This window comes from Chelonoidis abingdonii, chromosome 14, assembly GCF_003597395.2.
Source record: "Chelonoidis abingdonii isolate Lonesome George chromosome 14, CheloAbing_2.0, whole genome shotgun sequence".
NCBI classification, from domain to species: Eukaryota; Metazoa; Chordata; order Testudines; family Testudinidae; genus Chelonoidis; species Chelonoidis abingdonii.
Window position 1 is genome coordinate 29,216,499 of NC_133782.1, and position 26,126 is coordinate 29,242,624.

At 45.1% G+C, this 26,126-nt stretch overlaps 1 protein-coding gene across 5 annotated transcripts in view; it reads right to left on the minus strand.

Annotated features, from left to right (window-relative positions):
• Positions 1-12,808: 12,808 nt before the first annotated feature.
• The window catches only part of TOX2 (TOX high mobility group box family member 2), a 265,767-nt gene continuing 252,449 nt past the window's right edge, over positions 12,809-26,126 (minus strand). For all 5 annotated transcript variants that reach the window (XM_032793340.2, XM_032793339.2, XM_032793335.2 and 2 more), the window contains 3 exons: positions 24,885-25,292; positions 22,436-22,566; positions 12,809-13,351 (listed from right to left, as the gene is read on the minus strand). In XM_032793340.2, the coding sequence (XP_032649231.1) occupies positions 13,315-13,351; positions 22,436-22,566; positions 24,885-25,292 (576 nt within the window). In that variant the 3' untranslated portion in view covers positions 12,809-13,314. The remainder of the gene's footprint in view (positions 13,352-22,435; positions 22,567-24,884; positions 25,293-26,126) is intronic.

The window sequence follows — 26,126 nt, forward strand, 5'->3', positions numbered from 1 at the left end:
ACTACCTCCCTCCAGTGCTTAATTTGTATTGAAAGAGGGGCCGGGGCTCAGCCCCAGCATAAATTAAACACTGGCAGGCCAGCCTGATACTGGGCGCCTAGCTCTGAAGGCAACGCCACTGCCAGCAGCAGCACAGAAGAAAGCGCGGCATGGCAGATAGTGTATTGCCACCCTTACTTCTGCACTGCTGTTGTGGCTTGTGGTGTCTGGTGCTTGGCTTGCGGCTTAAGGCAGGCTTTGCGCTGTCACATGAGGGCTGCGTCTTGTCAGAGCCCATGGTCCTCCCACAGCCCTCTGGCCACTCCTGGCTCACCAGGGCACCATTTCAGACTGGGTGGAGGGGTGGTGCAACATTAGCCATGATTCCAGGGGCTACTTAGGCACCTGAAAACTACGGTTCATTTTTTTTTTTCAAATAACTTAGACATTAGCCGACAGAAGCACTGTATCAAATTTCTGTAGAAAGAGAGGGAAAATATATATCTACACAAACACCAATTAAAGCCATACTTTATATGTAAGTTTAGAACAATCAGGAGATCGCACGTTATCTTTAGTAGAGATAAATAAAAATAAAATCTGCTTACTTTCTCTAACAGACACACTCTGTAACTGCCATTATCTATTCTATTTTAGTCAATTGTTTTTTCACTCCACTAAAATGTATTTACTTAATTTTAACATATGCAATTAAGGGTTTTTTCCTCTTTTATTAAGAAGCAGCAATTTTAATTATTTTGGCATTTATGTTTACCAATCGCAATCATGTATGTGACTCACTAACATTTGACTCCATTATTACTATTAGTATCAGAATTGGAACCACATTTATTTTTGTCCAAATTTTAAGTTATTTTACAAATCTAACTAAAAATACAATTTGAAAATAAGCAACCTTCATCTGCCCAGTGTCTAAAGTTATGTGTTTAGCTAATTTTTTTTAAACTGGCACTGCTAAGGTTTCTACAAGCCAAATTTACATTCTAGAAGGATACTATTAGTTGATTGTACCATTTTAAATAATGAATGACAAAGCACAATATGGTAATCAAAATAATAATGATAATTACTCCAGCCAGGACAGGTTAGGCATTTTAGAACTCACTACTCAAATAATTAAATTTAAGCATAAGAGAAAAATAAAATTATGAAATGCACAGACCAGTCAAAAAACTAAAATAGCAGCACTGTAATCTTTAATGAGCTTTGAAAGAATAAAATTACAGATAATATATGTGCACTGCACATTTTGCAAGGAAATACCAAGAAGTAACAACAATAACCCCACCACAAGTGTGGGTGTGGGTGTGAGAGAGAGAGATGGAGTGTGTGTTGCGGGAGTGTGAGAGAGAGAGTAGGGGTGTGTGAGAGAGGGATTGTGTGTGTGGTGCCTGAGGTGAGTGTATGAGCACACTGTCTCTTTAAGAAAGCATTCAGGATCAGGAGCCTGAAGGCTTGTTCAGACAAGGGCAGCTCCCACTCCAGACCCAAAGAGTCAGCAGCACAGACAGGTTTCCCCTGTGCCACCACCCCAGCTCTGTGGAGATCGGATACACGGGCTGGGGAGGACACCCCGACATCAGCCTTCCCCTCACTCTGCACAGCAGACATGAAGATCCCAGTCCAGAGCAGCGTAGCCAGGGGCAGCTCTGAGGAGGAATGGAGGAGGCAAGGAACAGGAATGGCAGTAGAGCATGCGGGAGAAGGATCATCCCTGCTCCGAAGGAATCATTTGGCTGGTCATCCAACTGTCCCCCTGTAGCTCAGGTCCCTCCACCCTCTCCAGATGCTGCTGGTCACCTGCCTGCCTCCTCCATCAGCCCAGGTAGCTTTTGGTGGTCACAAGGGACTTAGGTACCAAACTGTGTGCACGGCACCCGCTTGAGCAGGCTGCCCTGGGCTGCTGATGCCCAGCCCGCCCACGCCTAACATTGGCCCTGGAACTAAGGTTCCATCAAAGATGTTGTTATACACTAGTCTCAGTGGAAGGATGGCCCAGAGCCAAGGACCCTAGCCTAAGTCTCTGGGACCCTAGGCAAACTCTGTGGCTCACTACCTCATCTGTAAAATGGGGATAAAGCTGTGCCTCACAGGGGTGTTATGAGGGTAACTAAATTGAAGAGGGCATGGTGCTCCGAGGCGATGGTGATGAGGGCTATAGAAGTACCTCAGATAGATAGAATGGTGCTCTACCATGCAACAATGTGGCCTTCCTATAGGCAAGCACAGGAATTTGAAGCCCCCACAGAAGTGATTCTGAAGTCAGCCATGATGGAACTCCATTGACTGGCCCAAAGTCACACACAAAGTCATTGCCAGAGCTAGGAACTGAACCAAGATTTCCTGTATTTTACCCATGCCAAACCTAACAGTGCTATTGCTGCATGCCGTTACCCAGCGTGCTCCCCTGACCCCGCGCGCACAGGCTGTGCTCACCTCTTGGGTGTGGTTACAGAAGGGTTATTTGGTGCTGCTTTCCCTTTGCCAGAGGTGCAGCACAGACATATTTTGACTCTTTTCTTTGCTGGGTATCGTGTGGACGTAAATGTATTCTGAAGCACCATTTGTATGAACAAATGGAAAGTAGTGCTTCCAGCTGGAATGCTGGAGTGACTCCAACTCATGACACTTGGCTAGCAGCTGGAATGCAGGTTAGGCAATGCCGCCTTTGTGAAAATGTAAGAATTATGAAGGATTTAACTGGGCTGGCATGTTGCACAATCTCATCCTAATTCCTTGCTCAAATAATAGTCAACTGACCTGGATCTGCACACAGGGCTTCGCCACTGCCCTTGTCTGAGTGACATCACTGTGATCACAACCATGCCAGGCGGCTGCAGCAGTGGTCCTGTTGTGATTGTCTAACTGCAGAGAGGAGCAGCAGGGAAGGATGAGTCAGAACAGCCCAGTCCTGTAATGTGGCTGGATAGTAATTGAAAGATTTAATGTTGCTTTTCACTGGAACCAGTTAATCCGGAGTCTAAATCTGCAGAGGCAAAACACTTACCATCCCCCACCCAGAGATTATTAACCCTTTTGTTCTCTCCCCACCACCAACCATCTTCCATCCCCTTGCATAGATGTCTAATGCCAATGCTTTCTAGACCAATACTGGTACCTGGGAGGCTCCTCCAGAATCACACCCCGCCCTGAGCAGGGTGAGGCACAGCAGCTGGGAGGAGATGTGCAAAAGTACCTATATTTCCAGTGGGAGAGGGAAGGATCTGCCCCTTGGTGCTTTTGGGAAGAACAGAGAAGGTGCCGGAGACCCTGGTGCCTGGAATCAGGGCCACCAAGACTGGGTTCGGGTCCTGGTGAAAAAATGTTTTCAGGCCCCCCCCTTGTCAGCCCTGCCTGGAACCTCTTCAGAAGCATCCACAGCAATAAAATACCTGTTGTTGGTTTACCCTGAACTGTATTGGTTGCCTCAGAGGAAGTGGCATCCCGTGACAGTACAGCTGTGGCACACACAGGGCTGCGGGTGGAGATGGGGCAGTGACGTGGCAATAGGATGTAGCTCAGGGTTACGATAGCTTTCCCACCTGTCACATGATGGATCAATATGCACTGACACTAGTGGCTGTTATTACACACACGAATCAGGAATCCAGCTGGGAGTTTTCACTAACCCACAGGGAAACTGGATACTTCAGGAACAAGAAGCATTGATGCAAAGGAAACTGCATGGATCCAACTGCTGTGCTGGCACCTGTTTGCAATCTCTCTGTGACCCTCCTTTAGAGAAGCTAAACAATTTGGAGGTATATTTGGCCCTGCTTCTTCACAAGGGGCCAGACTTGATGACCTCCTGAGGTCCCTTCCAGCCCTTTACCCAGTAGTTCTGGGCTTTACTCTCCCAGCCCTCACTGCTCCCTGCCACTCCTGGTTCCCCTCCTTACTCTGGGTTTATCAGCTCCCAACCCTCTTCCCAGGGAGTGACAACCCTTTCCCAGCAGTCACCTCTGCTGCCAGCCTCCTGGCTTTTGTAGGAACCCTGCCTGCCTCTCACAGGTGAGCTTCTCTCTAATAAGCTGCCTCCAGCCTAAAGCTCCCCCCCTCCCCTTTGCAGGCTAATTAGCCAATTGGGCCCACCTGGCCTAATTCAGCTCTGGCAGGGCCAGCGTGGGGAGCATACCACATCACATACACATAGGCAGCTGATTGGTAAAGACAGATGTGCTGTAAATCACAAATGGAGTCAATGTTCTCCTCCTGCCTTTGCTCTTTCCACCTTTGTGCAAAGTGCTGGATGAGGCGAGAAAACCTCTGGCTCTCAACGAAAAGGTTGCAATATGGGCCATACCCGTGTAAACTCCCCCACAGTGCTCACAACTGTGCATTGCCTTGCGGAGGGAAACCGTCTCCAGGAGGTCATCAGCCTTTGTGCATCTCACCTAGTGCCAGTTTGGGGAGTGGTTTGTTTGACGCAGACATCATGTGGCTACATCTACACTGCTCACCACTTTTGGCAATGGGTAGGGTATGCATAGCTACACGCTGCAGCGAAAAGCAAGCTGTGTCCACACTGCAGTTGTAGCTACACGTGTCTACTCAGTCAAAAGCTCTGCCACGATGAGCTTTTTCCCACTGCCTTCCCCATGAGAGCCATTCTCTGTGGCAGGGAATGGCACGGCAGCAGGACACTACACAGCTAAAAATAGCAGTGCGGATGGGAGGCACAGCTTGAGTGAGGAAAGAGCCATGTAGGCGAGGTACTCTGGTACATACCCACACCCTTCAGGTGTGTCTTTACTCGCCTGAGCTGTACCTGCCTGTCTACACTGCTTTCTTCCCTTGCTGGGGGGCTACCCCATATGGACTCTATGCTCTGCCAAAAGAAGCATGCAGTGTAGATGTAGCCAAAGATTCAGAGCTTCTAAGACCAGACAGGACCATTATGATCATCTAGTCTGACCTCCTGCATAACACAGGGCAGAGAATTTCACCCTGTAATTTCTAGAACATGCCCAATTTGTCTTCTCAGAGCTGAGCTGAGCCCTACCAACCAATTTCACAGAGGTTCCTGGACACACACTGTGATGGAGTAGGGACTGTCTGTGTGGGGAATGGGAGAGCAGGGGAGGACTTTAGGGGATGGACTATACCGGAGCCTGTAACCTGAGCTAGGTAAGGGAGGGGAAAGGTCAACACCTTTGCCCGGGAAGGAGGACAAAGGAAGGGGCCGGCAGGAGGGAATTAGTTTTCAGTTGGAGTTTGGGTTGTGGGGCGGAATTCAGGGTATCCTAGCTAGGATCCAAGCACCCTGAAAGCCCAGAAGGACTCTATTGAGGGGTCCTGACTGTGCCTGCAAGCTCTGCTGTAACCTGTGTTCCTGTGTCCAATAAACCTTCTGTTTTACTGGCTGGCTAAAAGTCACTGTGGGTTCCAGGAAGAGGGGTGCAGGGCTGGACTCCCCCACACTCCGTGACACACACTAAATGGGAATGACTTTTTTTTGCTGCAGGCATGGGTGGGCCTCAAACCGGTGACCTGGGGTAAAATCCTACCCTTGCTGAAGTCAATAAAAGTCTTGCTATTAGTGGGTTCAGCATTTCTTCTCTGGAGCAGGCAGCTTCATGCCCCATTATCCATCCCCCGAACTAGTTTGCCTATAGCTACCAAATGAGCAGGGCCACACTTCCCTGTTACATAACATAATATTAACATTCAAGAAAAGCCTCCTGGAAGAAGTCCTATCTTCTTGCTGTGAGAATTCCAGCTAGGTTTTCAGGTTAGTGTTCTAATTTCATACTTACATATTTTGAGGAAATCTCCCCACTTTGATACTGGGAAGTAATTAAACACTTGACACAAGATCCCCGGCCTTGTTGAGATGTCATTATTTTCAGCAATGTTATCACTCTCCCAGGTTCTATTTTAAAATGAATCAAGATCACTAGCCATACAAAGGCTGAGGCATAGCAGCGGGGTTACCTGGAACATCAGCATGGAAGAGTTTTACTTTTGTTGTCTTACTCAACAGCTCAATTTCTTATTGCTTAGCCAGACTGCTGCAGTCATAGTGCAAATAGTGTCCCTTAGGCTTGCTGAGGGAACTATGCTGGTTTCACAGGGAGCTGGCAGTCCTTTGCATTTCTCTCCACTGCTCCCTGTTCACAATTATTCTGCAATCAGGAATAAAATACATGGGCCTCGTGTTTCCTGGGAGCAGGTGTAGGGCCTAACAGCTTCCTACATGGGCCTTTATTTTTCCGTGACTGAGGGGAGAAATGGTCTGAAGGGGATCAGGAATGGTTGGTAAATTGGCCAATGAACGTGGGGCTTTCTTCACATCTCAGTTCCCTGTCTTTTTCACACAGAGAATAAATGTTTTCTGTGGGGAAGGCTGCCACAGAGTGGCCTAGCAATAATATCTTGCTGATATTGGAAACTGATGAGAACAACGGTTTTATGTCAGGCTAACAGCAGGATTCGTTTTTTACTTGAATACATTTCATAAAACATCCAAGGCTTCCCTAGAGCTGAAGACATGACCCACCATGTCCCATTGAAGTCTGCCTATTGGCCTAGGGATCTAGGAATTTATCTTGGTGACAGCTGCAGCGTGGATGGCAGCTGAGGATTGTGATTGCACCAGACGCCCATATGGAAATGATGGACTCACCTCTGGCACATCCCCTCCTGGTTGGGCATGGCATAGCAGCTCTTCTCATCTAGCACCGGCTGCCAACAGCCACTCCAGCCCTGCACTGGTCTGCCTTTTCATGTGACACAGCCCTCTGGCTAGGTCACTTTAAATTCCCTCCCATTCTGGAATAACAGAAGTTCAATTTAAGGTCCAAAGATGTCCCAACACAAAAGCTTCTTCTGCTACTCTTCAGCCCCATGCTGGGCTCAATAGTCCTTACAGCGATCTGTAAGCCTCTTCCTCGGGCCTGGCCAGAGGGCCCAGCCCATACTCTGCTCTGGGTTCTGGCCCAGGGACCCCGTCTGAAGCAGCCAGGTCTGCTCCTTCATATGCACTTCTATTCCCTGGGCCACTTAGAATCATGGAGCCAAAGGGTTAGAAGGGACCACAAGGGTCATATAGGTCAACCCCCTGCCAAAATGCAGGATTTGTTGGGTTTATAGCCTAGCCTCTTGTTGAAAGCCTCCAGCGAAAGAGCTTCCACAACCTCCCCAGGTGTCTGTTCCATTGTCCTAGTGTTCTTACTGTTAGGAAGTTTTCCCTGAGATTTAATCTAAATCTGCTATGCTGTGGTTTGAGCCCATTGCCTCTTGTCCTGCCCTCTGTGGCAAGAGAGAACAACTTTTCTCCATATTTTTTTATGGCAGCCTTTCAAGTATTTGGAGACTGCTGTCATCCCCCCCCTTAATCTCCTCTATTCCAAAGTAAACAGAACCAATTCCTTCAGCCTTTGCTCCTAGGGCCTGTATTCCATCCCTTTCATCACTTCCCACCTCTGAGCGCCTTATGTTGCCTCCCTGCAACCTGCACTTAACACAATCCCTTCTCTGGTCCCCAGGCCTCTGGCTTCTCCCTAGCGCCTCCATTCTCTGCTGGAATGCAGCTCCCTCAGGACTGCCTCTGTGTGCCTCATTTCCAGGCCTCTGTGTGCCTCATTTCCTCTGGGGCTAATTCCATCCCAGGGCCCTCTTCCGTCCACCTTCCTCAGGCCCTTCACAGAAAGCTGGACTCCCTAACTCCTCTCTCCTGTAACTTTCTCTCAGGTGCATTCCTGGCTTCTTCACCCCGATGCCCTCAACCACAGGCCTGTCCTGGGGCACTTCCTCCTGAAGCTCCTCTTCAGGTGAATGTCTTGCTGCGTTTCTTCCCTGGAGGCCCAGGTCCTGCCCTACTGCTGGGGCTCATCCCTGGAGCACACTCCATCCTGATAGCTTCCCCGCATCTCTCCAGATTCCACTTTGCTACTCAAAGGGCTGACAAGTTCCTTCCATCTCCTGCAACCCCTTTCTACTCGGGGTGTCCCTTTTTATAGAAACACCCAGCTGGGCTTCATCACCCATGATGCCCAACACCGAGTGGCCTAACTGGACTCAGGCTTCTATTAAGCCATGTTAACCAGTATGGGATTTATACACTTTATCACACTCCAGACAACCTTAACTCTGCCCTGCTGTGATGCCCGGTGAAATATGAAAAAACCTAATCTACCTTTAAAGGTCAGTTAAAACTAATCTGAGACCACAAACACTAAAATGGCTCAAAATCATCTCTGTTAAAAATGAGCTCCTTTAAAAAATGTAGGATTTGGTATCAGACCTTGTTCCCCTTTGCCCCCAATGATGTTAATAATGGAATAACAGAATCTTCACATTTTCCATATAGTTAAAACTCTTTAAAATTTACATTTAAAGAAATGAGGCTGTAATTAAGATAAGCTCTTAATGTTTGTAGTATCTAATAGCTATGATTATTATGGAAGTGTTGGTTGTGACTCTAAATTTAAGGTTCTGTTCTAACACAGGCTTAAAATGCTACGTTAATTCCTGTGTGTCTGTACCAGCAGGTGGCCTTTTGGTGTAAAACTTAACATTGCGTTAGGTTTTATGCCACTCGAATTTTCTATCCTAGCTGTTTTTTTGTTTCTTTTCATGAATATTTAATAGGAAAGGTTTGAAATTGGTCTCTTGTTGACATTTGTCTGTGGCCATCACATTTCTGGTGACTCATATCCTTATAAAAACATCACCTGTCTGAACAAAAGTTGGCAGAGAGGGGGATCAGTAGATCTGGCACAGTGGGTAGTTTTTGAAAAGCAATATTTAGGAGCAGAGGTTGCTTTTTGTAAAGGAAACTTTATCCTTAAGAGAGGCTAGTAAACAAAATCTTCAGAGAAACTGATGAGGAATTGGCCTCTTTCAAATGGCTGTATCTCCCTCCCCGCTCTGCCACTGTTCTCAATAGAAACGAAGCCACAGCCTGCCCTTAGTGAAGATGTCACTGCCTTGGCACAATGGAACGCTCAACTCTGAAAGTAAAGCTGGTCTGCATGGGAGACAGCTTTCTGGACAGCTGGTCCAAGAACGTGGAATAAACTCCGTCAGGTGCGTTGCTTTGACCTTGATGTCTTTAATGTAAACACAGAGCAACAGGTTTATTTATATTAACACCCTACCAAATCAAGCCACGCCATTGCACATGCTTCTCCCTCTAGGGAGAGGCTGAGAGAACAAACATGACAGATATCGGTCACGTTACTTAATACTCGACTGGAGGGTGCTCAGATCTATACTGATGAGCGTGGTTATGAGAACCTATATAGAATGGAATATCAGCCGTTAATTCGCAGCCTCACAGTGACTCCTTCGTACCAGATGCTGCACTTCAAGAAATGATAGCTAGTGAAGTGGTTAAAAAATTGGAGGAGGCTCAAGTGCAAGCTATTCATAGGTGTTGCCTGGGTCAGAGGAGAGGGGCTGTTTCCCCGAGTGCATCCCAGGCCAGATGGTATTTGCAGGTCATGCAGAGGCAAAGGCCATTGGAAACGGAATTGCCCAAGCGGGAGGAAGCCACACCAGGGAAAATAGCACCTGTTGATGCAGTAGGGTCACTATCAGCAACTACTGAACGGCCCATGTGAAATGCTGCCCAGACACATATTACTATATGTCTGGAGACGTCAATGGCTGGAAAACCACAAGGCTGCTAGACTCAGGAGCTGAAATAAGTCTGATCCAGGGAGGGCACACACTGCTAAAAGGGGGAAAAGTTACTGCAGGAGTCAAATCGGTGATTATAAATCATCAGCCACTGCAGGCAACAGAAGAAATCCAGCTCTCACTCAACTCGGGGTCTCTGCATACTAAACGGACTCTGTGGTGATCAGTATTTCTAGTGCTGTTGTACTGGGAGTGGATTGGATCTGAAGGCATCGCGAGAACTTCTGGGGTATTAATAGAACACATTTGTCCATAAATGGCATTCAGGTTCCCCTGGGTGTGGGTAGGAAGAAACATGGACCCTGGGGTGCAAGTCCTGGCACCTTAGAGGAACCTCTAACATGGCTACAGGGTGATGGAGAGGAACTGCTCCCTGGGGTGGCTCAGAATACAGTGGTGGTAGTGCCAGGTCATCATGCAATAATACCCCTAGGATAAAGGACAGCCGCAGTGAGCCTGTGGGAGTGTTTGGTGCTACCAAGATCCAGTCAGGATTGTGGGGTAGCAGAACTCTGTGCAGAGCTGGACCAAAGGGGGCGTTCTGGGAAAGAGTCATGTGATTAGGCAGGCAGCGCAGCTAGTGAGACATCAGTGTCCAGTGTAGTCAGTGTCTCAAAGCCTCTCACAAGAGCAGAAATCAATAGATGTGAAGCAGTTGAGTGGGTTAAAAAAAGCTGGGAGTTGATCTGACAGAAGCATCCCTGGAAGGCAATGAAAGGAAGTGACTAGAAGAGTCACTCTTGCTACTGTTTTGTCCAGGAATAAAGAAGAGTTTGGGGGAGATGATCAGGTGCAACGCTGGATTGTGCTTAGGCCAGGGTATGTTCCTCTGAGGCAGCCCCCACCATCAGTTTCCCCTGGCATATCCGATCTTAGTGAATGAGAAGCTAAATCACAAGCTGAAGGATGGTCTGAAGCAATGGGCATCACTGTGGTCATCCCCAACTGTAATTGTAAAAATGCCAAATGGAGATTTCAGCATACGTGTTGGCTATTGGAGACTTAATTCCCAGAAAGTTCAAGATCGCTGTCCACTTCCCAACATAGCACACCCCATGGATAAAATATCAGGAGCAAAATATTTTAGTAACTTTGATTTGGTATCTGGAGCCATCACATTAAAGTGGGACCAAGGATTGAGAAAATAATGCTTTTGTTCAGTTCTGCAGAATGCCTTTTGGACTCATGAATGTACCAGGGATGTTTCAGAGGGGAGTAAGTGATCTCATCCAAGTTTTGACTCTAGAGAACCTCATATGCACTTAGATGACTGTTTCCATAAAACACAGAGGGAACAAACTGGCAGGACTGGAAAGGATGCTAAATCTTTCTAAGGGGTCAGCGTTTAAACTTGCAGGAAACAAATAGTTTCTGAGGAGTCACAACCTTCCTACGAGATAAAGTCTTTCAGGACAGGTTGGAATCCCAACCCCAGAAACCAAACATTATAAAGACTGGAAGTTTGCTACAAACCTGAAGTAGGTGCAGTGGTTTGTAGGCCTCTGCATATTTTACAGGAAATTTGTACGAAGTTTAACATAGTAGGCAGTGCCATTATATCAGCTAAGAGTGACTGTGTCTATACAGAGGACCACCAAAAAGCGTTTTAGTCACTAAAGGAAAGACTACTAAACCATTTAAATTGAAAACGGTAGAATGCAAAGCAGGAGCCTGGGGTGGGGAAAAGCGTAGTCCCTGAGGACTAATGTCTCTGTGCTTTAAGGGCTCCCCTGGCAGTGTTACTTTGGTGAGCAGCGAAATTGAGGCTGCAAGGCTTCAGGAGCCTCTCTCACGCATTGATTGCTCACTACACAAGGCCTGGGCGCCCCACTCCAGAGCTCCGCAAAGCCCCAGAGTACGCTGGTGACTCTGGCCCTCAGAGTTTAAAAAAAGAAGAAAAATGTTTTGCACGGAAGTAGGGACTCAACCTTTGTTATGGAATGAAGAATTCAGTGTATCCTCCCCAAATCTGCAGTGCTTACTGTGTAGCACAGGATGACTTTTCTGAGAATTTATAAGTCAATCTGTTAAACTGACTCATAAATTTACATTGTGAGGCAAAATTAATTAAAAATTGGTCCTTTAAGCTATTTTGCACTCTTTTTTGTTTGTTTGAATGATCTTGATGGAATAACACAGACTCTTCAAACTTCCCAGAGAATTAAAACTCACTGAAATCTTGTCCACAGGTTCCATGTTAAAAAATTATGCCATAATGAAACAAAGTTATTAACAGTTAGTTTTATACATAGCATTCATTTCTGGATTTCTTAGTTTAATGTTCATATATGACCTGTTAATAATTAAAAAGGCCAAGGAAATTCCCAGACAATAAACCATGTTAAGGTTTAATAAGGTTGAGAGTAGATATCTGAAATTTAAGGGTAAAAAACCATTGCATATATAGGCCCAGATCCTGTGAACACATATGCATGTTTCTCTTTACACAGAGTGAATAATTCCATCTAAGTCAGGGGGAATGTGTGTAAAATTAAGCATGTGCATAAGTCCTTGCAGGATTGGGGCCACAGTCAATAAGGGGTGGTTAGTTTGTATGCATTACCTCTGGCTGCTGCCCACAAAATAAGAAAAGAGTCTTGTTCATTTCTACTTTTCATATGTTTTATTATAAAGAAAGGTAAGATAAGCATTGTGAACTGAATGTGCTGGGTGCTGAGAAAACAGCACCATCAAAAAAAATTAAAAAACCCCAAAATATGCACCTTATGATAAATTGTAATTCTGCTTTCTAATTCTTCATAAATAGACAAAAATCATTGTCAGCAATTTTAAATAGATGGACATATGGCTGAAAAAAATATAATAATGCCATACAACATGGATATAAATTGTCCATTTCTTGCTGTACAAATAATAGAAACAAGTTTGGCAGGCGTTTTTTTTGTTTTTGTTTTTTTATACACATCTCCCTTCTATGTATAACTAAAAAATGTGCTACAATTAATATAAAATGCTTTTACTATAAAGTAAACTACTAATTTTTCTCCACAAAAAAATCTTAAAGATGTCTTTAGCACAGTTCTAAAACACTTAGTAAACTACTTACAACTATCCAACAAATTATATTTTTTCATGATCTTTTTCACATTTTTTCCTTTCATATTTTGCCAGCTGCTCTTTCCACCCACCCATCTAGGAATAGTTTTTACTTTTTTTTTTTCTTGCCAGACATCCAAGGCCTTTGCATGTACAATATTCACACAAACTTCACATTTTCCTGCACAAAGTTTAGTGCTGTTAGCAAGTCAAAGAGTGCATCCTCCTACTGAGACGGCCTAATGCGGTAGGACACCAGACCTGTGCCTACGCTGCGTCTAAAAGCAGTTCACTAGGAAAACAGTCCATAGCTAAGCTGATGGCAAGCAGATAAACCGGGTTCTTATTTTTTTTTGTTTGGTTGGTTTTTTTTGTTTTTTTCTTTTTTTGTTCTTCATGATTTATGAGGTTTGGGCTTCCACAAAAAGTAGACTTTAGAGTTCAAAATAATAAAAGAAAACTGCTCTTAGAGCCTGGAAATTAAGCCAGCAACGAGACGTGTTAGCTCAGCTCTCTTGTCTGTATGACTTGCGTGACGCCCCCTGGGTGGTCTGTATTATAGACCCTCTCAAGTGTCCTTCCTTTGAGCCTTATTGGAAAGAGATGGCGGGTTTAGGTGAGGTAGAGTGACTTGTCCCTTGGCAGCATGCTGTAAGGGAAACAAAAGACAGACAGTGGTGAGACAGGCAGCACAGCAATTGTAAAATCAACAACCCTCAAGGAAGGTGCATTGGAGGGGAGGGCACAGAGACGAGCTGTCCCACAAATCGCGACTGTATCTTTTGAGCTGGTTTATGGTTTTTACGGTGTTATGAGGCAGATTTGAATAGATGTAACTGCACTGGCCTGCCCGGGCGTGCGTGTGAGAGCAGCAAAATCAATGCCTGATGTGACAAACGGGCAATTAAAACAGCAACAAATTGGGCACTTTTAAATTCTTAATGAACTTCAATAAACCTAACGAGCCTCCAGCACTACACCAGCTCCTGGCCTGCCCCAACATCTGCATTTTACAGGGAGGCCAAACATTCGCTCTCAGTTTTTATTCTGCTCACACACTTTCCATACTAGGCTCCCCCTCAAGCAAATACTTTAATGTGATCAGTTTTTAACAAATATCTGTCATGTCTATTAGGCACTGGCATATATGAGGGAGGGATGGATAGAGCAAGCGCTCCAGAGGCCCAGTCCTGTCCAGACCTCCTTTCCCCCCCCCTCGTCCCGCTGCACAGGAGAGCACCCAGCTGCTTTATCTGTTCACGGGGCATGCTGGTGGCAGAGTCACAGTCCTGACTCTCGCTGGCCCTTTTGGGGGTTGGGAGCCCTAGGGGCACACATAAAGAGCAGCCCCATGGGGTACAGGGACTGCTGTTCTGAGAAGCCCTTCTGCCAGGTGTCAGGAGGGCAGGGGGGACACCTTGCCTGCTCTCCCAACCTATCTACCTGTGTAGGTGCTTACCAGAATCCAGACCTAACGAAGGGACTCATCTTCAAAATCAATGGAAGTTGGGAGCCTAAACATCTTTGAGGACCTGGGCCTTAGTACCAGTCCTAGTGCTTGGTGTTGTGAGCAATCCCAGGAAAAGCACACCCGACCCCTGGTAGTAAGTGCTTGCAGAACTGGGCTCTGCATGGGCCCTGCTCTGCCAAGACTTAGGGAGATCTTGGCCCCATTTGAAGTGGATGGGATTTTTGCCATTGACTTCCAGGGCCAGGATTAGACCCTAAATAAATGGGGTTAACTTTACATCTGTGATCAGCCTCCAAATCTCCTGTCCAACAGCGGTTGTCTCCTTAGGCCTCAAAACAACAACTTCTGAGTATTTTACGGCCATCTATGCCAGGGAGACTCTGTTATGCAAGAGTCCTTTGCTCTGTATGGGTATGTCTACATTGCACACTAAGCCTGGGTCTGCGGGAGTCTGTGGACTCAGTGGTTCCAAGCCTGTGCTTCAGCGTCCACACTATACTGTAAACCTCGGTTTACAATCGCTAGACCTGGTCTCGCTACACTACGCAGACCCTCTGACTCAGTCTGCAGCTTGAGCTGCGTCCACACTGCAACGTGACAGGGCTTGGACTTGAGTCACAGGAGGACTTGGACTCTGACCCCCTCTGCCCCTTTGCAGAGTGCTAGGACCTAGGTTCTGAGTACTTGCTAACCCAAGTCAGACTGATTTGTGTTTGGACGGAAGGGGGACTTGGGCTCAAACCTGAGTCAGAGCCCGGGCTTAGCGTGCAGTGTAGACGTGCACTATGAATCTGGCACTCCCACCAAAATCAATGGGCTTACCAGATCAGGTTCCTTGTTGCTCTCCTAATGGTAACACTTCCCAAGAGGAATTCACAACATAATACTACGCCGTTTCCCAGCATGGAACCCACAGAACAGCCGCAGCCCAATCGCTTTTTGGCCAAAATAAGCCATCTGCAATTTCTTATGGTAATTGAATTTTTAAGCTGCCATTAGCAGTGGACTGCAGGTGACCCTAGCTGGTCCCATTGGGAACGTATTAGCCACAAGCAACAGAATGGAGCCAGCCAAACAAGAGGCATTCCCAGGTCTAGAGGGTTATGTCACGCAAGTAAAGTACTTAGGGTTGCCAGAAGCGAAGGCATGAACTCTGGAAGGCTCTTTTATGGCTTTTATAATATAAACAAATCTGCTCCAACAAATTTAGCCCCATAAAAAAGTCTGGCTTTAAAAGGTGATGAGAAAAATGATACAACTTTGGGAGATTCTTGTGTGTGTGATTATTAAGGAATGTGGGCAATGAAGTACTGAAGGCCTGGTTGATGCAGCTGTTGATAAAACAAGAGCAATGGAACGCAGCCTGGCCCACACTTCACTAATCTGCTTGTTTTATAATTTGCACTTAAAATGCACAGTCTTTCCCTACTGCACTAGCAAAGATTTAATACCAACAAGCAGTAGTGAGGTCTTCTAGTATCAAAACTTCATTAACTTTACAATATGCACTACAGAACATTTCCTAGTCTATTACAATGTATTACCATAAATAACTGAATTCAAACTAAGTCTATTTGTGATGTTTTATCTTTGCTTTTTTATGGAGCTTATTCACTCAGTTGCTGATTTGGAAAATTCAGCCATCTGGAATGGCTCTCTCAGTCATTAGTATGAATTAGTGAGCGTCTCCTCGTTTGGACAAACTGAGCATACACAAGTCTGCAGGCCTGGTTGATATGCATCCCAAAGTAAATTATTCAGTTTTGGTAAGGTGCCCAGAGGATGGTGGGGAAATGGGGCCAAAGAATAGCAAATCATAATAAGTAGTTATGAGGGTTTTAAGGACTGGACAACTGACCATATCTTTGAGAAACTATGAGCCAGGCAGATACCACATAACTGGAAAAGAACACACGTGGTAGCATCTTTACAAGGGAAAGCCCATCCGTGTCGGTAATACCCCTCTGGTAACATCAGTCCCTACTAATATCATGGTGCAAATACTAAAAAGCCTGAGCACCAGTACTCACCATGTGGCTCTAGAGTTTTATACGGAATGTAGGGGTGACACAAGCGACAGGATCTGATCAGAACCTCTTACTGTGCATGAGAACAAGCTGAGCTGATTCCAGAAGTGCTTCTCCCACCACTGAGGCTGTGGAGAGCGTGCAGAGGGCTCCAGAAAGGGAGTGCGAGTGGGGAATCTTTCCCAGGTACAGAGGGATGAAGAGGAGACCATCCCTCACTCTCTCCTTGTAACCAAGGTGGAGTGCGGTGAGGGGGGAAAATGTACTGAATGGAGTTACAGAGTCACAAAGACAATCAGCCCATGGAGATGAGACATTGTCTTGCAATGTTTGCACCAGGACATGATGCTGATGAGTCATGGCAGTGCATTGTCACGATGTAAACATCATAACCACAGAACTGAGATGGTTTTTACATCTCTCTGCAACTCCATTTGATGACCTATTAGTTCTTCAGCTTTTCAAGATCAATCACCGCTGACCTGGAGGACACCAGCTACTACAAGCAATCGCCAGCATGGGTTTATAATGAAAATACCATGCCAGAGCTACTAGGATACGTTTTTTCTTTTTACCAAATCACCTAATTATCAGAAGCAGACAACGCAATAGAGGGTCTCAATTTGGATTTCAGTACAGCATTTACTACAGTGTCTTGTGTAATCTTATTGAAAATATTAACTCTTGTAAATGACTGTCAGATTGGAAAAGTGGTTATAGGCCTGGGGAATTATAATGCCTTAAATCGTAAGGAGGTGTTCAGTGAAGTGCTACCTACAAAGATCTAGATGGGGGAGCTAAACATAAATGAAATCTGCAGATGATGCTACACTGGGAAGAACTGCAACTGCCAATGAGGGCAGATGAAACATGCAAAGGGGCCTGGAGAGATTAGAAAGATTGGCAGGTAATCACAAAATGAGCTTCAAGCTGAAATACTTGAAAGAAAGCGATCCAAAATCCAGGTATTCAGTAGGTACTTGAAAAATGGTGATGGTGAAAGAGGCCAAGGGGTGACAGAAAAGAGACAATGCGAGTCAGTAGCTTGTGATATATCTGGGAAAATGAAAGCCACACAATTTCACGGTTCTAGATTGCAACAAATCAGATAAACGATAGCCACTCTTTAGGCAGCAATAGGGAGATAATAGTTATTATTACTTCCAGTTCCAGTTCCCCAACTCAGGACCAGAAAGATATTGAAAAATCACCATGATAATGAAGGGTTAGGAGGGACTGATTGATGAAGAAATATTTAAAACACCAAATATGCACAGCTGGGCTGAGTGATAACTGAAGGAATATGTGACCATTATATATCAGTATTTGAAGGGTATAAATGCAGCAGCATAATCATTTAGTGGGATATAATTAGCAGTAATTGGATTAAACTGAGCTAAGCAAAATTTCAGCTGAATTATCAGGAAATATTTCCTAACACCAAGGAGTTAGTAGATGCAGAATAGTCTCCTGAGGGAAGCACAATCTTGTTACACATTTAAAACTTGTCTGGACAACAGACTCAGGAGAACAATGCAACATTGGCCGAGAAAATGGCCAAGATGACTACAAATATATAGAAACAAAGCAAATGTATGGATCAGACAGGCAGCACAGAAAATACTAATCTGGAAAGCAAGATGGGACTGCTTGTTACTTCGGGGAGGTTGGTACAACCCTAGCTAATGGGAACTTGAGCACTTTGTGAGTCGCATAACCATGGAAAACATTCAGACTCTCACCAGCCCATTGCTGATTTCTCTCCCCAGAGTGTTGCTTTAATTACAGTTCTACTGAGCACAGTTTTGAGGTTGAAGTGGGAATTACCCAATCTAGCGATTATCTGATAACACTGAAAAGTGCACCAATCAATCAAACCCAATGAGATATGAATTTCCTTTATGACAGAGCATGCATTGCCTAAACTTTGTTGATACAAAGTCAGTTTATTCATGTGGTCAACAATCCATAGCCAAGAGTAGAAATGATGGGAGAAGAGCAGTCCAGTTTAACATTTAATGTGATCTGCAAATTATCGTGAAGTTTGTTGGAGATGCTATGGAGACATTCAGCTTTCACATACAAGTACTTACATAGACAGATGGAGTTATAGTCTCATTGAGACATACAGAGCCAAGCATTCAAAGCTAAGCAAAATGAGTCCTCCTGAAAAAATATGTATGCACCATAGACCCTGCAAACCATGCATCTTGGCAGCAAATACCAGGTTTTAGTAAGTGCAAGAGATGCAAGTTCATTATTGTGGGTACAATCACTGACAAACTGTGCTTACAATGAAATAAGAATTTGACTCTGAAATGCAATAATGCAGCTTTGGAAACTGGGCTTCCAACAGAATGTGTCTCTGTAGTACAGTGGTTCTCAAACTGTGGGTTGGGACTCCAAAGTGGTTCACAACCCCATTTTAATGGGGTTGTCAGGGCTAGTGTTTAGACTTGCTGGGGCCCAGGGCCGAAGCCGAAGCCGAAGCCTGAGCTGCGCTACACGGGGCCAAAGTCTTCAGCCCTGGGGAGTGGGGCTCGGGCTTCGGCTTCAACCTTGGGCAGCAGGGTTAAGGTTACAGGCCCCCTGCCTGGTGCTGAAGGGCTTGGGCTCTGCCCCCCGTCTGCATGGGGCAGCGAGGCTCTGGCAGGCTCAGGCTTCAGACCCCAGGAAGGGGAACATGTAGTAATTTTTGTCAGAAGGGGGTCGTGGTGCAATGAAGTTTGAGAACCCCTGTTCTAGTTCAAAGAGCCTTAGGAACTATGTTTCTTCAGTACTGAGCCTTGTCTGTAGAAGTGGAAAGAACTCAGTTCGGTTCATTGTTATAATTTGCTATCAATATTTTCTGGCGTTCTCTGCGTAATCAGCGTGGTTTTAATATTATTCTTCCAGAAATCTGAGATAAACCCGTGAAATTTGATATTTTCTCTGTGACAAAGGCATGAAATGCATGAACTTTGATCATGAATCACATGGGGCCCTGTGCATACAATACGGCTTTTTGTCAGGCTATTAAAGAGCTTGTTTTAGCAACACACATCTCACACTGGCCAATTACATTGGTGTGTCATTCGGCTACCATGGTACCCCAAGCGTTCTGTATAATACACTTTTTATCTAACTACCTCTATCAGGATTCCTGGAGGGGTGGACTATGGGGAACTTCTCTCCCCACCCAATCATCAGAGAGCTCCCTCCATGGAGTTTGGAGGAAGGGTGTGTGCGACTTATCCCTAGGCCTGAAAATCCAGCACCTTTCACTAGAGATAAATGCATGTAATATTTATAAAACAAACTCACTGATGACTCATTAAGTGCTTGAAAGAGGCTGCTGAGGATGGCCCTGAATGCTGATGTTCACACTGAGTATCACTTATTTTTCTCCCAAGGTATCATAAATAGCACGAGAAGACCACCTCACTTTCCTCTGACTTCCCCAGAGAACAAGGGCTACTCCCTCAGAGCTACCTGCTCCCGAGATGCCCAAAGGACCAGCAGAGAGAGCCAGCTGATCTCAGAATGCTGGCCTGATTGTTCCTGTAGGCAAAGCTGTGGAAACTCTTCCTGCCCTGACTGGAATCACCATCTCAAGCTCTGGAGTGTAAATGTTCATTTGCTGCTGCTGGATCTAAAGAGGGTTTTGTTTTTCCTGACATGTTTGGTATCCAGCACTGCTCCTTCAGGCCAAAATGTTCAGACGTCTCATGTGTCTAGGGCCACACTTTCAAAATTGGCCACTGATCCTGCGTGTCTTGAATTCTGGTCCCCAAACGGAGATGTTTTGTGCTTTCATAACTGGTGAGGACCTACAATGGCAGCTGGTGCCAACAGGATTGTCAGGTGCTCAGCACCTCTGGAAAAGATGTCCTCAGGACACTGTTATTTCGACGGTAAGCTTTCTTGGGCAGGATGGCCTTTCTGGGCTGTGTTTGTACGACATCTACTGCACACAGGGGCTCTGGACCAGCACTCCGGCATACCACTGACATACCGATACACAACAATAAACATTATCAGAAATAACGAGCGAGTTTGGGTACCTCAATTGTTGAGGCCCAACTTCAGTCACCTTGAAGGGGCCAGCACAAGATGCTCTGGGCATTTGGGCATCTCAAATTTGAGTGCCCCAACTTCAGAGACCTTGGCTAAGATTTTCCAAGATGACGAATCATTAGTCAGGTCTGAGGTGCCCAAAATTCGAAGCCCCTTTTGAAAATGTGGACCTACACGGCTGCAATAGGAGTTGTGGATGCTCAGCACCTCTAAAAACCAGGACCCTCTTAGATGTACGTGCCTGATTTTAGGCACCCAGGTTTTAACATTTAGCTTTAATACCCAAAAGTACCTTCCCGAGGTCTGGGAGGCAGTTCACTTCGTTCAAACTGTCTATACAGATCGTAAGGACTCCCTGCAAAGGTTTCCCTGAAAAGTCTGCAATAATCCATGTAGCTGAACTGTTTCAAGTTGACGGAAGTCCAAAGCATCTTACAGGCTCAGCAGATTATTTACTTACCCCAAACAAATACAATGTCTGTGCTATCTGGCCTGAATGAAGAGAGCATAATTGCATTGCTGGCACAGAGGAGTGTTGTATTTCCAAAATACCTGAAGCTTGCTATTATCTCTAGTGAAAGCACCATGTTCCAGCACAGCACTATACTTCAGGCAAGTCAAAGAAGCACTCAGAAAACAATCACGCTTCTCCTTCCACACTTTCAGAGTGGGCAGCATCCACATCTCACAGGGTAAACAGAATGACTCCCAACTCCTTATCATTACACTTTTGTGCCACGAGGAATGGATACAGCAGAGGCTGGAGTGCTTTTAATACACCCACTCCCCTCTCAACTTCAAGAACTAAGATGCTTTCAGAGTTTTAGCTTATTCTTCCCTTGGAGTTTGAATGTCATTGCACTGAACTTTCCATTGACATCCTTAATATTGTAATTCTCATCCTGGCATAATGGGAAAGAGCTCTCTTCAGCCCTGCAGAATTTACAGGCCTTGTCCTGAGACACGTGGAGGCCTGCTGTAAAATACTTTGTGTGTATGAGGCATGCTGTCCTCTAATGCTCAGCCCTATAGAAAAGATAATGGACCTACTACAAGTGTTAGCCAGGCGAGTTCTTTAGCTTAAGAGGTAGAGGCCAATATTTTGGAAGCTGAAAGACAAGTCTATTGTCCGCAGACATAGTAGTGCAATATCACAGCTCCCACTGAAGTCAACCATCTTTCAGGATTAGGCCCTGCATTCCCGCCACATGAAACAGAAGCTGTCCAGTCAAGAGAACAAATCTCGTTTTCTCAAGTTTGGGGGCAGCAAATCAACCTCCCTCTGGTTACAAGAAACTGCTCCTCTTGATTAACCAGCACATGCTGAGGGGAAGCCATCCTTGCTAATACTTGAAAAGGTCTTTCACATTTTCAAAACTTAAGAAGTCAAAACTAGTCAAGCTGGATTTTTCACTTCAGTGAATGAGAACCATATTGATAGGGATGAGAAAAGAACTGTCCAATGCACATAACAGCAGTGGGTCAGGCTGGCCTGTTCTGCTCAGCGTAAATGTGCCTTTACTGTGCATTTACTTACACAAGAAAATCGCAAGATTTGGTCATTTTCTTTCCTTTTTTAAATAATATGTTTATATTCAATGTATGTGTAATTTTCAAACGGCCTGCTCGCGTAGCATGCTTTAGATTAGCCTGGGCAGAAGGGACAATTGAACAGCTTCATTTACCTTCATTAGCAGAACAACTTGCTGGACATTTTGGGGCAGATCTTCACCTGGTGTAAGCTGGCAGAGCTCTACCAATTTATACAGCTGTGGATGTGTACCACCTCCCCTCCACCCTTTTTTTTTTGGGCCAAAAAGTGCTGATTAAAACTTTGCTCAGCGGCATTTGGAAACACTGCAGAAACTGCTTCCACAACTCAGGAATGAAAGTGAGACGAAGCTAATTGGAGTTTTCACGGAGTTATCCTTTTATCATTTTAGTCCTCAGGTTCAAACAATTGTTTTGGGGACAGGACAGCTCACTTTCCCAGGAACCCAGGTTACTAAATAAAAGGAGCACTGTAACATTAAAATAATGCATGTTTTTGGAACAGGGCATTTTGATTTCTTTTACATTTTCGTTTCTTGAAGTTATAAAGTATTATGTGTCTGACCATAAGAAAACAGTGCAGACAGCTCTCCAAGCATGTTAGTAGTATATAGTTTTGTCTACTGGCCTGCAGTGGTTAATTCCACACTCTCTGCTGGAGTAATCATTGTCCCAGTCGGTATTTCCTGGGGGGTTTGATGCACCAGGTGACCGGGGTCCAACACTGTTTTGAAACTCAGATGAAATATGTGAAAAGTCCTGTGTGGGGAGACAATAAAAGAAGGGAAGAAAAAGTTACACCCATACAAACAGGCAGATAAGCAGAAGTTCTAGTTAATGTTTGCCTATGTATGTCCAAATATGCTGCCCAGAAAGCATGGGCAAACCAAGCTAAGACGAGCATTTAAACATGTGGATAATCTCACTGAAATCAAAAGGACTTGACCATGTGCTTAAGAACTGAATGGGAGAGTGAAACCATTTCACAATGACCTGTGATACAAGGACAACATTTACTTTACCTCACTGTCTCTCTCTCATGTTTTTAAGGGCCTCTCTCCTAGGGAGAGCTTTGGTAAACAGCTGCAGAATATGCAGCGTGATAAAAGCCTTTGTCTGCATCAGCATTCTGGTAATGAAAGCCATTTTCGCATCTCAGGTGCGGTTCTCTTCGCAATAACACATTAGCCTGTCCTAATGTACAGTAACAAGGCAAAGAAAATCCACACAAGCAACATTCTCTCCATCAACTGTCATGGCTGGCAGTTTAACAGGGACGGTGGGAGTTCATATTATCTGAAAACCTATCATGATACTGTTTGTGCATGGGTGACCTGATTATCAAATGTTAGGGAACAGATATTAACAATGGAACCAAGGCAGCTACGTGACTGAGAACATGGCTTCTCCCGAAACATTCACTTTTGATATTTAAGTTGCTAACAAAATATGTGGAATTAAGCTTTAAAAAAATCTGTGTTCAACCTTGCCTGACACCTCGTTTTAAACGATCGCCGTATGATTGTCACTTATCCTCACTCTATACGGTGGCTACCTTTGCTTACACGGGACCACACCATGCCAATACTGAAGTTATTGCTCTAAAGACATCTGGACTATGCAGGATATTGAGTTCTTGGATGTGTCGTCTTTTAATAGCCTGAGGGAGAATTTTGTTACCAAGGCCCATTTCACATTATACTTTTCTCTACTACTCTATATGCCAAAGTTATCAAATGATCTTTTCTCAAAGTTGGTCCTGAATAGGATGGGCAGAATCATGGAAAAACCCTGTTCATTAATTATATTATTTGATGAATTTTGTGAAACATATTTAATAAATAAATGATGCAACAAATTATTCAGTTAGGTTCTCTGGCTGGGAGAATAATGGGGTAAAAGATTCATCAGATTAGTTATCTACCAGCTGTGAAATTCATAGAGTAAGCCCTCCACTCGGAATAGTTCACCCAGCTCTAGTTACATGGGAGAATCAGAGACTCCTAGAAATTAGAGATGGAAAAGATCTCTTATGTCATCCCGTTCATCCCTAGTCAATGCCAGAGTGTTCCCTTTAGGGGTGTACTTTGCACCACTGCCCATTCATCCAAAAGCTCTCTCTCTTCCTGGTTTATTTTCTTTATATCAGAAACCCATGACGGGCCCCTCTAAATGTGGGCTCACAGGCTGAGTTTGGACATTGCAAAGAATGGTTTGTTCATCTTAAGGTAGGGAGCCTGCATATGAGCACACAGTACAGGAACTACTTTGCTGCCAGGCAATTCAAGTTAAGCCCATTTTTTATCCTTCTACTCTTCTATCAAGCAAGTGAATTGGGTAATTTTTCCCACTGCTGGGAAGTCATTGGAAAATCAATTATATTCCATGAAACGTTTGATTTTTCCCTCTGCATTTTTAAGTTATTTTCTCTTCCCACATGCTAACCTCTGAAGAAAAAAAAAAAATCCTACATTCACCTCTGTTGTTATCCCAGGAGCTTTCATCCTTTATTTCAGTGCTGTCACACATGCTTTCTTTGCCTGATTATCCAAGGCCCTGTGTCAGATGAAAACAAAGCTCGACTCCACCCTGCTAAATTCACCTGAAGCCCAACAGACAACTAGGGGACCCCTTGTCTTACAAGAACTTCCACCCGGTACATTCTTGACTGCTATGGGAGTCTAAAGGCACGTCTACATTACAGCCAGGGGTGTGAATGGCAGATCATGGAGACATACAATGAAAGTCAACAGGATTTATGCTCCTAAGCCACTTACTCCCTTTTCAAACTCCTACCCTAAAATGTCAGACAAACAACAAAGCTGGGAGCTAACAGATCCAGCGGCCATCTTCAGGAGAGTCTCAGGGCTAGGGAAGTTGACAATACTCTCTTAGAGTGACATCTTTGCCCAAAGTGCCACATTAGTACTGTCATGACCTGGAAAATCATTGCTAGTAATAGGCTCCACCGATAACATGAGAAACTTAAGCTGAGAGTACAGCCTCTAATGCACAGCAGATCTTGCTTTAAAAATGTGTTCCATTTTAGAGTGGTATTCAGGATCCAGGCCACTCACCTGCTGCCCTGGAGGTGAAGCGTTCATTGGGGGCTGTACCTGTAGTGCCATGGAAGGAGACAAGATGGATTGCTGTGGGACCTGCTGCATGCTGAGTGACTGGTTGAGGAGGGAGCTCTGTGGGTGATGCAAAGACAGCTGCTGATGGAGAGGAGGGCTGATTTGGAAAGAAGGAGGTGGCGAGGCACTGATGCTGGGCAACATGGGTTTGGAACTGAGGGTTCGGGAGAGGCTGGGGTGAGGGTGTCCCCGGTAACTCTGCAGATCTGATGGGGACAGGAATGAGCCTAAGCCAGGATAAGGTGAAGAGGCCTGTGGTGGCATCGTATACATGGGCTGTTTTGGTGGTATCATTTTGGAAGGTTGGTTGGGTTGGGCGCTTTTCGTCTCACCCTGATCGGCAGAGCTCTGCAAGAAAACAGAACAGGGGTCAAGTGAAAAAGGAGTTCTTTTAATCAAGAAAATATCATCATCCACCTTTGCCTGTTCCCTCACAGGCACTCTGCCTCCACCACTCCCACACTGAGGATAGTGCTCATGATTGTTCTGTGTTTGTACAGCGCCTGGCGCAATGGGTCCAGGTTAATGACTAGGGTGCCTAGCTGCCATGGTAGTACAAATAATTCATAATAAGGTAACAACAACAAGCTCGGACACAGGTTTAAACACTATATAAACACACAGTTACCACGTGGCTCACACTGACTCAATTGTGCTCCCCCCAGTTTTGTTCACAAACATCTTGCAGCAAAAGTCATTTCCGTTTCCCTGATTCTCTTCTCCACCTTATACCCTCAGCCCTCTCAGACTGGCACCATCACCCACTGCTCTCAGTCACTGAATCCTTCCCGTTAAAATCCCTCCATGCTGATTCTCATCTCCTCTGCAGGCTCCACAATAGAAAGGTGCACAGGTAACACCTTCCTTTCCTTCGTTTCTCCTCCTATCCACCCAACTCAAGCCAGCCGGCCTGTAAAACCAGACTGACAGCAATATCCAAAGCCAGAAAAATCAAGCCCAGTACTCAGCAGTGGACTCCAAAGCACAAGGAAGGCAAACTCCTCAGAACTGATGCCTGCCTGCAGTTCACTTTTAGACCCAGAGAGATGGGTGATAGAATCACTTTCTTTTCCAGTTAAAAAAACTGTAACATGCTGACTTCTTAGTCCTGTGAATTTCTGCAATCCTGACAGGGCTTCATAAAGTAAAATGCAGGAATGGCCTAATTTTGGAACAAAGAGG